Here is a 15,078-nt window from a genome sequence, read left to right as displayed (position 1 = left end):
CTCCCACGCTACCTGGGTTTTTGTTTTAAGGGAATGTGATTCTTCCAAGGCTGCTTCTCGGTGGTCACTGAAAGACCTTTCACCAGTTTCGTGGGCAGAGGTCAGCAAAACATCAAAGTGTGCTAGTACAAATTCATAAAAGGAGGAAAAAAGACAATGGCTGGATAAAATAGCAACTGTAGCAGGCAGACAGTAGGCAGACATGGACTCCAGCCTGGCCTGGTAAGAGCTGAGGAGGAGGAGACTTGCCCTGGGTCAGGTCATGAGACACTGTTGATGATGCAGGTGGCTGAGCTTATGGGACTGCAGGCTCACACTCTCCATTTATTTATTTGTTATTATGCAGGTGATGTGCAGGGGTGGGGGATGTCACAGTTATACAAGTCAGGTAAGGAGTACATTTCTTTTTGAATAGTGGCACTCTTCCCTCACTTTCTCCCAGTTTTCCCCTCCTAGTTCATCCCCCCCTCCCCCGCCCCAGTTCATTTTCAGTGAATACCTAAAATGTCACTGCTGCATTTGTTCACCCTTTGTCCCACCATTTCTGTGTTCCCCCTTATCCTCCCCCAAACAGATAAGCTCACAAGCAAGACAAAAGGTACAGTAAACAAAAACCACAACAAAGGAAGGAAAAGAAACAGCAACAAAATCCCTCATCCCATTTTTTGGAGCTCATTTTGGTAAATATTTTATATGATCATACGCACATAGTTATTGATCACAAAGGCTCCATACTCTGCTTCTAAAAGTGAGACAGGGCGTACAATTCAATCGTGAAAAAAGTGTGAGCCAGGTACCAGCGGCTCACACCTGTCCTCCTGGCTACTTGGGAGGGTTGAGGCTTTAGGCTGGCTTGGGCAGAAGAATTACAAGACCCTTTCTTAACCCATAGCTGAGTACAGTGGTGCATTCTCCCCATCTGAACTAATGGGGAGCCAAGCTTGGGAGGGCTTGCAGGCCAGGCCAGTGTGAGAAGAAAGTCAGACTTTCCACGGGAGGGAAGCCATTCACGTCCCAGTTAACTGAGGCTGAAGTAGGATAACTGTGGCTCAGGTGTGCACCCAGGTGGAAAACAAGACCTATCACAAAACAGGCTCGAGGCATGGCACAGGTGGTAGAACACTTAACCCAGCAAGTGCAGGTCTCTATATTCGAACCTCAAGTACCACAAAAGTAGGCATCTTATACTCCCTTGATTCCAGTCCTATTTCACATTAAAAACCATCAAGGAGTTTTTAAGAACTTGCTACCAGCCGGGTGCTGGTGCTTCACTCACGCCTGTAACCCTAATTAGGCTGAGCTCTGAGGATCACAGTTCAAAGCCAGCCAGCCTAGTCAGGAAAATCCATGAAACTCATCTCCAATTATCCACCTGAAAACTGGAAGTGGCGCTAATGGGTCAAGTGGTAGAGCGCTCACCTTGAGCTGAAGAGCTCAGGGACAGCGCCCAGGCCCAGAGTTCAAGCCTCAGGACCAACCCTCCCTTCTCCACTCCCCCCTCCCCCCAATATCACTTCTTTAGTAAAACATAGTGACTGAAGCACAGGTACAGCAGTTGTCTTTTATTTTTAAAATAAATGTTCTAAGATTATAAAGTTTTAAATTGATAATTTATTCATATTTGGCATTTAAGACGTGATCATGTCAGTTAATTTCTTCAGCGTCATGATACTGCCTTTGTTAAAAGTTCTTGTCTAACTTGCCAGTCCACAGATACCTTTGGCCACATTTTAAGAATGACATCGTGCTGCAAGTTATGTTTTCTCCCTTTGAAATGGAGACCTGTCAAGCGCAGAGGCTTCATTCTGAAGAGCCACCCCCTTCCCCCACCACCGTGTTATGTCCTGAGTTTGAGTCCAGCCTGAGTGGTCTGCTATCAGCCATGATGGGTCACAAATACTTGTGGCCGCTATCTTATTAGCCATGATGGATCCTTGGAAATTTTCGCATTCTCTGGTCCAAGAATGGCCAGCCCATGTGTGCTCTTCCCAACACCAAGGTACCTGAAAGGGAAATGGCAAATTAGACTGTTCCCCCATGAAGCTTTTTTGTTTCTTTTCATTCCCCTCCCAATACTGGGGCTGGAACTCGGTGTCTGAGGCTAGCTTTTGCTCATTGGTTGGCACTATGACCTGAGCCACACCCCCAACCCCAAGCATTTTGAAAAGCTCCACAGGAAGTCCTCCCATTTCTGAATTCTATCCTCCTGACTGAACACAGGAAGTCACCCACACACTCACTTCTGGCTCACGGCTGTGAGTTGGTTGTGGCTCACGGCAAAGAGCTGTTCCCTGTGTGCCTGCTTCATCTCATCAGAGAGACCAAACAAGAAGTGATTCATTCCTAAAAGATAAAGCACAGGTGCACAGTAGATGGTGGGGAGATGCTCTGGGTTCTGTGCTCATACACAGTGGGGACATGGTTGGTATGGTACATTTCAGCCAGAGCATTCTTATGGTCTAGAGATACAACACCAATCTAACACCTAGCACCGGGCTCTGTGGACCTCTGCCCCAGACTGCCAAGAATAGTAGGTAAGGGTCACATAAGGCTAACAGTGTTGGGGACAGGGGCACTGTCCTGGTATGTCACAAAGCTCTTCATCTCTACCCTGCGAGTACATTATTGTGGGCCACTGCCTGGCCCACTGCTTTGCTGGGAATTATATTATTCAGGTTCTGACATAAAAGGATTTAATTCCTTTATTAGGCAAACACTGGGAGACATTTTTGTTTTTGTGTGGGTACCTGGGCTTGAACTCAGAGCCTGGGTGCTATTCCTTTTTTTTTTGCTCAAAGCTAGCCCTCTACTACTTGAGCTATGGCTCCACTTCCAGCCTTTTGTTAGTTGATAAAAGTCACACGGACTTTTCCCTTTCTGGGCTGGCTTTAAATCATGATCCTTGCATCTCAGCCTCCTGAGAAGCTAGGATTACAGACATGAGCCACTGGTGCCCAGCAAGAGGCTCTTGATTGCATGTCAAGAAGCATGTTTTTAAGGCCCGAGCTGAGGCTGTCAAATGTGACAGTTTTATCAAGAAGGACACAGATGGGAGAAAGTGGCCAACTTGCTATCTGTGGTCTATAGAAGCCAGGAACCAAGCGACTCAGAAAGCTGTGGGGGAGCTGTTTGTGAACACCATGTACTGAGCTTTTCGTGGCTCATGATACCTTTGTTAGAAGGAGCAACAGGCCCATCCACCACGGAGAACACAGACAGTTTGGCTTCGTCAATGTCCTGCTGTGTGAACTTTCCAGATTTAGCCCAGTCCACAGCCTTCCCAAAAGACTGGAGTGTTTCTATTGAGTTTGGATCCCTAGGAAATCCAAGGAAATGGTGAAACATTTTTTTTTGGTAACCAACTGAAGGAGTTATAACATTGACGTGTTGACTTAACTCTGCAACATATTCTGTTTGTTAGAAGCTCTAAAGTGAACGCTCCAAACTGCCTGCAGACAGAAGCAATCGCTCTGCAGAAATTGCATCACAAACCACAGAAACCTCAGGATTCACTGTCTACACTTGGGAAGAAGTGTGTCTACAGTGCTGGCCCCAACTGCCAGACACCATACATGACTCGCGCCCTGATTTCCTCAGGGGTGGAAGCCCCATGGGTAGAGGAGAGTCAGGAGTTGGCAAGGATGTTAGCAAAGACTCTTCATTCTTATAGGACATACTCAGAATAGGCAGGAAATTTCCCAGCCTCTCAGGCCCTTCCCTTGCGTCCATGCGAAGACCCAGCTCTGTGTGCCTGCTGTGCCTATGCTGCTCCTGCCAGTGCGAGGAGGACCTGTGGTCTCCTTGGTCCTCCTCGTCGAAGGCACAGCCAGGGTGGTGAATGGGTATGACAGAACAGGAAGCACTTGGGACAAGGAGAACTCCTTCAGTGGCAAGCTCTCGCACTAGAGCATCAGCTAGATGCATGTATGTGAAGCAGAAGAGTCTCAACCAATTAAAGATTCACTCCAGTGCTGGGGTGCAGATCAAAGGGCAGAGTGCTAAGGGCAAGGGCTCTGAGTTCAACCCCTGGTACCACAATAATAAATAAATATTCACCCTACAGTGAATGGTAACCATCTTAGGCCTATGAAACGGCAACAAAGCAGTGGCCTGTTGAGACCCCTCTCTGTGTGTACCAAACCAGCTGGGACTGAGAACAAGTAATAGTCCTGAACACGATGGTGCTGTCCTGACGGGTGGAGGGGGGGGGGTAGCTAGGGGCTCAAGTGAAACCAGCAAGCAGGAGAAATGTTTCCTCTTTTCCTCACGTCACCCCCCACCCCACTCACAGGAAATGGCCCTGTGATAATTAATACAGCCAGCGACGGTGAGATGCTGTGTGTTCCCACAGGTGAGAGAGTGAAGAGACAACTTGCCTGTAGGAGTAGAGAGTAAAAATCCCATTGTAGCTGAGTTTGGCACCTCCACCGTAAGCGCCCCCTTTTTCTCGAATTTCTGTGTGCAAGAACTTTGAAGTCATCAACCTCGCAAGGATCTTAAGACTGAAATTAAGGGTTAAAAAAAAAAAGAAGTCAAAAACAACATGGCTGATAAGAAAGCACTGCAAATCACATCATCCCAAGAAACATGTGAATAGAATGAAATGAAAACGAAAATAAAATCGACATGGAACATATTAATACTAAATATACCCTAACAAACATCATAATCAATCACAAATCAGAAATATTTGATCGCAAGCCATTCACAAATTGAAAATATTGTTAAACGCACCGGTATGAACATGTATGAACTTTTCTTTGCTGAAACATCATGCTGTCACAGTGTAAGGACTATGCAAATAGTTGTAATTGTAAGTAGCGTAGAGATGAATGGGGCATGTGTATAGGTTCTGTAAATATACTATGACACTGTACATAAGGAATTTAGTATTTGCAGATTTGGTATTTTCAGGAGTCTCTAAAAAGCATCCCCAGGGATACTGGATGATGACTGTATCTCAGTCAGTTTTTCTTTCTCTTTTTTTTGGTAATAAAAACCAAAATAGCCAAGAAAAGAATGTGAGAAAGTATAGTTTTCCAATAGCTGACTTACACCACAGGGGCTTGTACAACTGAGTGTTGATTTAAATGCTCCACATCAGAATGTGGCAAAAGAAATACGGAAACTCTGAACTGACCTTTCTCTTAGAAAATACTAGTACTCCAAAGCAAGCAAATTCACATCTATAAAGTGTCATTTTCTGGGTTCCTAGGGTCTGTGTGACTCACAGGACTGTATGAGGGTTAGAAAGTAGCTATTCCTGGGCTGGGATGTAGCTGAGTGACAAAGCTCTTGTCTAGCAAGTGCAACGTCCTATGTTTGATCTCCAGTACCAGAATAGGAAAAAAATATATAAAAATAATACAGTTAAGTTGTGCGCTAGTGGCTCACGCCTGTAATCCTAGCTACTGAGGAGGCTTAGGCATGAGGATTGCAGTTCAGAGCCAGATGGGGAAGGAAAGTCCATGAAACTCTTATCTGCAATTAGCCACTGAAAAATTGGAAGTGGTGCTGTGGCTCACAGTGGTTGAGCACTAGCCTTGAGCAGAAGATCTTAGGGACAGCACACAGGTCCCGAGTTCAAGCTCCAGAACCGGAAAAAAAAAATACAGTTAAACACCAAGTAGCTCGGCATAGTGGAGGGCTTTCTCTGCTCACAAAGGGTAGCTTTCTGCAACTATCCAGGGTGTGTGCTTTGAGCATTTCCACGTGAGTCTGGCTGGTGGGGTACAGTCTGGGTAGAGGAAGACCTCTGCCGGTGAAGGTGGCATTGAGTGGCACAGCACAGAACCTTTCTGGGTTGCACAGCCTGCTTTTTACTTTGTAGCATGCTAGATCAACTTTATTTTTTATTGAGGCAGAGAGCTGAGAGGTTGCTGGCCACCCCTCCTACCTTGCGTGATCTGGGTCTGTGTAGGGGACGGTCCTGACACATTCGGCGACATAATTCACGGGGAAGGGTAGCTGGAAGTGCGTCTTCATCTGGCACGGCTTGAACGTGGGGTCCTGAGGCATGGAAGGGCATGGGTCACACCAGGCTGCATGAACCAGACTCGGCTTCCAGGTGCTAGAACTAGTGGGTGCTCCCCGCGGGCCTCTCCCCTGTGGGTCACTAGCTGGGGACTCCTCACTAACGGCTGGATATGAGTTCAACACCTTCCCAGCATAAAGGTTCGTGAGGCTCCATCTCAACTAATGTCTGGGCACGGTGAAGTGTGCCTGCTACCCCAGCGATGGCAGAAACGCGGTGTCTGGGGGCAGTGACAAGCATCCATCATCCTCGGTGACACAGGAAAGCCCAAGCAGGACAGCAGCCTGAGCATGAGGCGGGACCCTCCCTCAAAGATAACCAAAGCAGAGCTGGGAAGGTGGCTCAGTGGTAGAGTGCTTGCCTAGCATGCATGAGGCCCTGAGTTTGATTCTTTAATACCACACAAACAGAAAAGGCTGTGGCTCAAGTGGTAAAGTGCTAGCCTTGAGCAAAAGAAGCTCAGGGACAGTGCCCAGACCCTGAGTTCAAGCCCCAGGACTGGCCAAAATGAAAAAATAACCAAAGCAAACATGGGCAAGGAGGCATGGCTCAAAAGATAAGAGTACCTGCCTAACAAGTATAGGCTCTGAGATTCTCCCTTTTCTCCTCCCCTCTCCCCAGAATTAATCCCACTGCTTAATTCAAGGTGATCTGAGGAGACCTGACTCAATTAAGATGAGACTCAACTGCAAGCTGGTGAGGCTACAGAGAGTGACAAATGTCCTAATCATCAGAGCAGGGTGCTTACTCAGCACCATCTCAAAAGGACTCAGGGTACATTGCAAGATACAACTACCCCACCTTAGACAAGGGTTAGGCTCCCTTTCCCTCTTCTGCACTGCCCAGTCATAAACTGCATCTAGATGAATCGGTCACGGAATGTGAGAATCAAGTGCTGTAGTGAGTTGGCCGTGCTCCAGGCAGCAGGAGGCAGAGCCAGCAATCTACCCACACGGGAGCAGGCAGGAAGCCACCTCGCACACAAAGGGAGCGGCAGGTCCCCGTGCCCGTGTTACTCACCGTGACCAGCTTCCTTATCATGGGGGAGCTGTTTTCTCGAGAACTTCCAACAGAGCCACCTGGCACAGGCTTCTGAAAGCAAAATTGCCAGCACACATGAGGAAAACACCCAAAGCCCCAACCCACACCTCTAAATCGCCAGCAAGGTATGGATTATGGATTTTATGAAAACTTCAGCTCAAATATTATTAGGGAAGATTTGCTTCACTGTTTAAAATGAATGCTTTGGTGCTTTAAAGAAGTGAAAATTTTTAGTAGATTTTCTGATAGCCAAACAAGAGCTTGTAGTACAACATAAAGAAAAATACTTCAAGCTTTACTTCTTGGGTACTTTCTGATCTTAAAACCGTATCAAGCCAGGGTGCTGATGTGCACACAGACACACAGACAGACAGCAGACACACACACACACATACTGCATCCAGAACAGGAGATGATGTAACAACTCTAGTCAGAGGGCAGAAGGCCACCTTCATACGTTTCTGACTCACAGGGGAAGTAAGGAGATGAAGAGATAGCTGGGAGTCTAGGAGACCACGCCAGCAATGAGGCAAGGGCAAGAAAATGTCAGTAGGGAAGACAAAGATTTCCCCAGATCAGCAATCTGTCAGCATTCTCCAGTGAGAGGGAAGTAGAGAGTGAGACTGTGGGTCAATCAGACTAAAACTAATATCCTAAGTCAATCCACTCGATCCAATTTGCATTCACTCCTGAGGATAACTAGTGTCTCAAGTTAATCAAATGGATCCACCTACGATATTACTCTAGCGTAGAATCCATGCATTGGTGAGTCACAGCAAAAAGATTTTACCACTTCGTGTCTCCCAAAGCCTCAAAGAACAAGAAATGGATCTCCTTGGATCATCATTTCAAACTGGAAAACAATCTGAATGTAACATGTGCCACATCCCAAATCAAAGTCTGTTTCCTTATCAAGAAACTAATCATTTTGAAGGAAAAACAACAAAAATCTGAAGCCGAAAGGGGGTCTGAATTCTCTTCCACACAGGTTAGTGACTCTAACAAAGGGGTTCCCCATCTCTAACAACGGGGTGATTACTGCTGCACCACTGGGGGTTTTGATGCCTTTGGAGAGAGAACCAGAGCTGGTTTTGGCAGGGCTCAGCCACCAGCCCTGCATCTGGTTATTACCTCGACCACGTGGGGGCGCACAGGCCTCCGTTCCTTCTTACTTCGCCCCACGTTTTGGAGGAAGTTTTCCAGCTCCTTCGCTGCCTGAGCCATCTGTTGAGGGGCGGCATTCACGGAACATCTGCATGAAGGAGGCCATCGTGAGTGAAAATAAAACTCATAGCAATCCCACTATCAATGGTATCAATGACACAAAACTTAGAAGTGAATATAGCAGTGTTTCTGTATAAACTAATCCTCTGAGATGTTCAGAAGAAACAGTGAACAGGTGTGGGAATCAGTGCTTTCCAATGCTCCTGATAATTCCATGTCATAGCTGGTCAACACTGAAAACACAGCCAGCACGGGAAGATGGCGTGTTTGTCTACATGCTGTGGCTTCCCAGGCGCAAAGGGAATGAGAGGATTACCAGGGACTGCCAGCAATCCCTTCAGATTCCTAACACTCGAAGACTGAAAATTAAAGGCAAAACCAAACAATAATAGCAGTGGCAAAAATGCTGCCCAGAGATCAACAAGATAAAAATGTCAACTGCTCTCTAAGGTCGAAAATTATATTAGAGGATGTCAAAACTTACCCTGCTCACTTTTATATAACTAGTACTACTACCTAGTACTAGAATATAAAATTATTTCAACTGTAATTACTGACAGTGTATCTCCCCCACCCTGTTCCTAAATCCTGACTTTAACAGGAGATGCAATTAAGCTAATACTAACTATACTTTAGGCCCTGTACTCACTGCTTTGCATTTTGTGAGGGAGGCAGAAGGTCCCTGGAGTTAAGTTACCCAGGATGCTCTGGGTACAGAGGTAGGTACTGGATCAAGCCAGGCCTGCCAGACTCTCGGATGGAGCACTGACGTATTCTCGCCACCCAGACTGTGCTGTGGTATCTGCCACTGATTCTTCATTACCAGCCTTCTCTTTGCAAAACCTACCAGCAGATGCTAGTCTAGTGCTACTAGTAATAAGATTTTTTATAAATAAGATGATTAATCATTTTTAAAAAATGTAAATGCACAAATCTGAGGTGGTAAAGCCAAGTTTATGTATATGATTGAACTGCTTTATTATATCATTTATCATTTTTTTTGTGCCAGTACCAAGGCTTGAATACAGGGCCTTGCACTCCCGTGAGGCTTTCTTGTTCACTGCTGGTGCTCTACCACTTGAGCCACAACTCAAGTCCAGCACTTTGCTGGTTAATTGGAGAGAAGAGTTTCCCAGACTTTCCTGTCCTTGGGTTTCAAACTGCAGTCCTCAGATCTCAGTCTCTTGAGTAGCTGGGATTATAGCATGAGCCATAGCTCTGGCCGTTATATAATTTCAACTTTTTGTCTGACTTTGTCCATGCTTATGAAACGTTCATTTTGGAAGCGATATCTCCATGTTAACCCTGTGTTCTAAATCTACTTCACAGTTCTAGGATTGCATTAGTTTGCTTTCCTCCTCACCTCCCACCACTGTTATTGAACACTGCCAAGCCTAGAATCAATTCCTCATTTACATCCACAAGATACATTTCCATAAGTTTACTGTCACATGAAACAGTTGTAAACACTGCAAGTGGCAGGAATGAATGGCACAACTTCTATGTGGACACAAAGCCTGAACCCACCTCATATGATCACAAGTCAGCAGATGCTTCTTGATCCGTGGCAGCTTTCTCAGGACCGGCTTGATATCTGACATCTCTGCGATTCTCTTCATCAGCTTCACCTGAACCAGAGGAATCCACACACTGAGAAGGAGATCACACATCCACCCTCCTGCTACGAAATCAAGCATCCTGGACTCCAGAGTCCTGCCTGAGCAACGGGACGTGTGCCCAGCTTGTGCCTGTGTGCCCTCACAGCCTGGGGAAGGGTTTGGCACAAGGGGAAAGGCAAGTTGCACAATTTCCCCCTTAACATCTGGAAATTAGAGGGCTGATTAGAAAGCTCTGTTTTCTCACACTTAAGATGCACATTACCAGAGAACACTGCCAGCTCTGGAGGTTCTTGCAAAACCAGAACCAGCAGCCTTTCCTCCTGCCCCCCACCTGATCCATCCCGCTGAAGGTCTCCTCTAAGTCCCCGGCAGGCGTGAGTGTCCTGCTGGCTCGGACGGATGCATACTGATGGCCCGAGTCCGGGATTCCATTGGAGAGCTCCTGCGCTGCCATCTTAACTAACACTTTGAAGTGTTCTTCTTCTTCGAAGTTCGGGCTAAGGTAAAAGAAAAACACGATAAATTCCTGGAGACGAAACGTGCCTCCTCTACTATCCCGGACATCTCATCACATCTAAGGTTTCTGAGTATTTTTACCATCATCAGAAATGTTAGGAGTCTATAAGAATTACAAGTAAAATCAGGCTAGGATGTGAACACGTGACAAATAAATCTAAACTCTTCTACTTCAAACATGTCAGGACGGTTAGAGCTCAGTCTCTGGCAGGTGCCAAGGATGCACATCTTTTTCTAAAGAGTTACTTGTTAAATATTTCACTCCACAGATGCATCATGTCCGGTAGGTTTCGATCCAGGCAGAGAGATGAAAAGAGAACACCCTGAATCATGAAAAAAATAATACAAAAGAAGAAATTAATTACGGTTTAACCTAAACCAAAGGCACTGTGGAAACAGTGTGACGGTAAGCGTGCTGTAGAAAAGACAGGACTGGCTACCTGCTCATAGGCGTCCAGGTGTGAGTCGTCACAGAGCACCTGGGGAGACACGGTCATGCCTCCGGTCTTCAGTTCTATTTGCTGAGCTTGCTTTCTGTAGTCAAGAATGCCACAGCCCAGCCTGATATGGGAAAAAACAAAAAACACAACTCCTGAATTACCAGATGGTGTGTAAAACTGTGCATCTTGAATGATGAGAGACTGTCAGCTCTAGCCTTACAAACCTCCCCTATACTTGAAAGGCTACAGAGCCCAAAGGTATTTAGGCAGCAACAGTGTCTCCTCTCCAGCGAACTCACTTCCAGTGTCTAGGCCACTAGACACTTAGACACCCAACAACTAGCAATAAATAAAGGCCTTTGCTTACAAATGCTTTCTTTCCTTCTTTGAAAATATTCTGACACTAACTACATTTTGCTCAAATGTGTGTTGGTCATGAAGGGGGAAAAATAAGACTTTGTAAGTCTCTTTTAAGTGAGGCAAATACTCTCTTGGTATTCATGCTCTGGGAGAAACATCACTGATGCTTCTGACAGAAGAAATGACTTGAGCCAAGGGGGTGATGGGAGTGTTCTCTAAAACTGCTATGAAAGGACAAGCAGTGGAAGCTATGTAATTTTTAAAGAAGAAGGAAAATGGGAAGGAAAGCAGGAAGGGAGGGAGGGAGGGAGGGAGGGAGGGAGGGAGGGAGGAAGCTTCCCAAAAGCAAACACCATTTTGCATGTGACTCAATGCTCAGCCAGGGTGTAGACCCCACTCCGCCAGTGCCCAGTGTGGATGGACTTCAACTCCACAAGGAGCACTTTAGATTGGGCCCAGGTCTTGCCCAGTGTGTTCCATGGTGTGGGTTCCCTCAATTTCTCTAGAAAAAGGAAGGCTGTAGCCCTGTCTACTGCATATCCTGCTACCTCAGCTGCTGACAAGGAACAGAGAGAGGAGATACACTGTGTGCGCACTCGTGCGTGTGCTCCGAATGTGTGCAGACATGTCTCTGTGGAGGACAGCTGCCGTTAGCTCGGCAGGGAAGCAGAGGAAGAAAGGAGTGGGTTCACCGGATCGCTGAGACCCGAGTCTGGCACAAATAGGTTTACACTTCCTGATCAAACACAACTATTCCTTTCCAAAAGGTTCATGGATTGATATCCTTTAGACGTGCACAGCTACACGTTATTACCTCGTTCTCCAGATTCGTGAATATTGTAACACAAAAAGCCGGTTCTAAATAAATACATTGTGCACTGGATACTTGTTATCTTCTAACACTAAGGTTTTAAGGCTGAAACGGTTGATTGAATGGTGACTACTGTTCATGTGCTAAAACAACACAGTTACGTACCCAGAACCTTCTATTCATAACCCGAATGGCATGGATGCATCTGTGGCAAACCTGAGACTCACTTGGTGAGCACGCTGCAGAAGAGAGGCACGTACGGCCGCAGCTCCTCGGGAAGTGTGTTCAGGCTGGAGAAAGCCCGGAAGTACACTATGCCGTTGGTGGGCTGGGCGCAGTACTGCACGGGGACCTCTCCAGCTAGAACACAAAAGGGGTGGATTGACATGAAAATTCAACCAGCAAAAAAGCGTAATCATGTTTAATATGCAAGACATAATGTGATTGTTCTTCAAGGCTAGAACTTTACAACTTGCATGAGCAAAAGCCAGGACTCGTGGGTGAATAGCTGTACCTAAATGCCCCAATGCGACGCTCATTATGAGAGACAATGGAAAGAGTCTTCAACACGAAAGTAATAGTTGCTTTGCTGAAGAATTAGGTTAGAAGAACAGTGGTGTTCTTCTGGTTTCAGAAATATATCAGCATTCCAGCCGGTCCTGCCTCATCTCTACTTTGAGTTGAAGCCCTCACTTTACTGGCTGTGGGCCTGACCAGGTCATTCTACAGCATCCATTCTAATTGCTTCCAATGCCACTCCTCAACCAGAGTCCCGCCCCCTCCACAGGTGCGCAGGGCTTACTGCTGTGGGCCCAGGGGTATCCCAGTAGCCTCAAACAAGATGCTCTGGAACGTGCTTGGGACTTTGAGTCTCTCCAGGGCAGGCACGACGACTCTGTTGCATAACACCCCACACCAGGACTAACGCACGTGCTGATAATAAATTTAGCTGAACTAATTATTTTAATAAATTTAGTTATCAATTAATTTTAGTTAATTATTTTAATGGGACTCGCAGATTAAGTAAAACCTATAAGGAATTACACGATCACTGGGACATGATCCTTAATTTCTAGAAGGAAGAAATCCTCTTGTTCCCCATCTATCAGTCTCTCTTGTCACTCACTCACTCACAGAGGTCTATAGAATCAAATCTGCAGGAGTAAGCTGGGCACCAGTGACTCACGCCTGTAATCCTAGCTTCTCAGCAGGCTGAGATCTGAACATCTCAGTTCAAAGCCAGCCCCCGGCAGAAAAGTCCCCGTGAGATTCTTATCTTCAACTAACCACTCAAAAAACCACAAGTGGTGCTGTGGCTCAAGTGGGAGAGTGCTGGTCTTGAGCACAAATTGGCTCATGGACAGCATCCAGGCCCTGAGCTCAAGCCCCAAAATTGACACACACACACAAAAAGTAATTAATTAATTAAAATCTGCAGGAATAAATAAGTACTGTTAAAACATAAAACCAAGGATAGTGATGCTCAGCGTCTAGATTGTATTCAAGGCTGTCATTGGATTCTGAAATCAAATCAAACCAAATCGACCCCTGTTCTCAGAAAATCCTAGGGTCAGATCCATGACTGCAGTCACCAATGTTTAAGGTCACCCACTTCTGTGTCACCATACTCCAGAGTCAAGCAGGTCTCTTTTGCTATCCCCGCAAAAGTCAACGGGAAAAGAAGCAACTGTGAGAAGTCAAGCACAGCACTGGGGCACAGAGCCAAACACAACAGACACTGGGTGAAGAACAGCCTTCCACCTCTCTCCATTATCCAGAACTCATCGACACCTGAGCTTTGTGAAGTCCCATTTATCCCTCCACACAAGAAAATAAACACAAGTGCTTACAGAGCAAACAAGTCTAAGTGCTAATATATCACTTGTAGGATTCATGATATCCCAGAACACCATAATGGAAACAGATGGAATGGGATCTTAAAACAAAGGATTAAAAAACAGAATTTCCTTTAGTCCATCCTTCATCTCATTAAGAATACGACTCTAGTGGAAGATGTAAAAAAATGTAAATTTTCTAAAACAGTTTCATTTACTAGAAAGACATTGAAAATTGCTATTCAAAGAAGCTGAAATAGTTTTACTGGTTAAATAATAGTACAGTAAATTCTTGATTATATATTATAGAATATATATTATTTATACATATATATGTATATTTTAATGAAAGAAACCTAGGGCTGACCAAGTGTTGAAGTGCAGACATTTCTTCACCAAAAGCACAGGAGTAATGGTGTCTGCTGAGAGGAAACTCAGGAACACATGAGAGGTGAAAATAGGTGGACAACACATTCAGACTGAAGAAACCAGAGTTTCTACAGCTTTGTAGAACCAAGATGAAGGGAAGAAAGAAACCCTGGTCCCAATTCTAGATTTCTATCATCTGGTACAGACTGAATATTTACCCAACAGGCTTTCTTGGTCCTTGGGGTCTAATAGAGCTGACTGGAAAAATGATGAAACAAATTTGCAAGGCTATGGAGATGTGTGAACTTTTTTGAGAAATATCCCAAACATGACCCCATGTGTATGAAGCTGGCATTTTTAAGTCATTCAGGAAACCAAAGCACCCACAAAATGAGAGAGACAGTGACCTGCGGTGGCCACCTCCAGCTCAGTGAACGGCATGGTGGGCTCGATGTCAGTGACTTTCAAGGCCGGGAGGCAGGAGGTGTCTGTAGGGTTACTCTGCTGATTGAGCAACTCTAAACCTGGAGAGGAAAGAAGGAGAACACACTTCATCTCTTCTGTCCTTTGTCTGAGATTCAAAATTAACCAGGTGTGGCCAGGTGTCACTGATGGGTGGAAGGAGCTGCCAACTTCTAAGCATCCTGAAATCACTCTGCCACCCTCATTGCTCCTTCCCTAACTTAATCATGGTCACCACTGAACATATCCAAAGTCTTCTTTTCTCTTTTCCCAAATCACAAGTTACTAGCAGTAAGGACAATATTCCTTCCCAGACACACAGAAGACAAAAATTTGGAGGATTCAAAATATTCTCTCATTTGCCTTT

The 15,078-nt window shown here is 45.6% G+C and overlaps 1 protein-coding gene across 1 annotated transcript in view; it reads right to left on the bottom strand.

The window, feature by feature from the left end:
* Positions 1-1,541: 1,541 nt before the first annotated feature.
* Pitrm1 (pitrilysin metallopeptidase 1) overlaps positions 1,542-15,078 on the bottom strand; it is a 28,303-nt gene continuing 14,766 nt past the window's right edge. The window contains exons 15-27 of the mRNA XM_013009410.1: positions 14,657-14,773; positions 12,273-12,405; positions 10,875-10,995; positions 10,681-10,757; positions 10,250-10,415; positions 9,827-9,927; positions 8,207-8,327; positions 7,055-7,126; positions 5,897-6,009; positions 4,377-4,502; positions 3,171-3,316; positions 2,241-2,343; positions 1,542-2,003 (exon numbers count right to left, since the gene is read on the bottom strand). Of these exons, the coding sequence (XP_012864864.1) occupies positions 1,910-2,003; positions 2,241-2,343; positions 3,171-3,316; positions 4,377-4,502; positions 5,897-6,009; positions 7,055-7,126; positions 8,207-8,327; positions 9,827-9,927; positions 10,250-10,415; positions 10,681-10,757; positions 10,875-10,995; positions 12,273-12,405; positions 14,657-14,773 (1,490 nt within the window). The 3' untranslated portion in view covers positions 1,542-1,909. The remainder of the gene's footprint in view (positions 2,004-2,240; positions 2,344-3,170; positions 3,317-4,376; positions 4,503-5,896; positions 6,010-7,054; positions 7,127-8,206; positions 8,328-9,826; positions 9,928-10,249; positions 10,416-10,680; positions 10,758-10,874; positions 10,996-12,272; positions 12,406-14,656; positions 14,774-15,078) is intronic.

The sequence above is a fragment of the Dipodomys ordii genome, unplaced genomic scaffold, assembly GCF_000151885.1.
Source record: "Dipodomys ordii isolate 6190 unplaced genomic scaffold, Dord_2.0 Scaffold9, whole genome shotgun sequence".
Classification (NCBI taxonomy): Eukaryota; Metazoa; Chordata; class Mammalia; order Rodentia; family Heteromyidae; genus Dipodomys; species Dipodomys ordii.
This window is presented reverse-complemented; position numbering and strand designations above follow the sequence as displayed.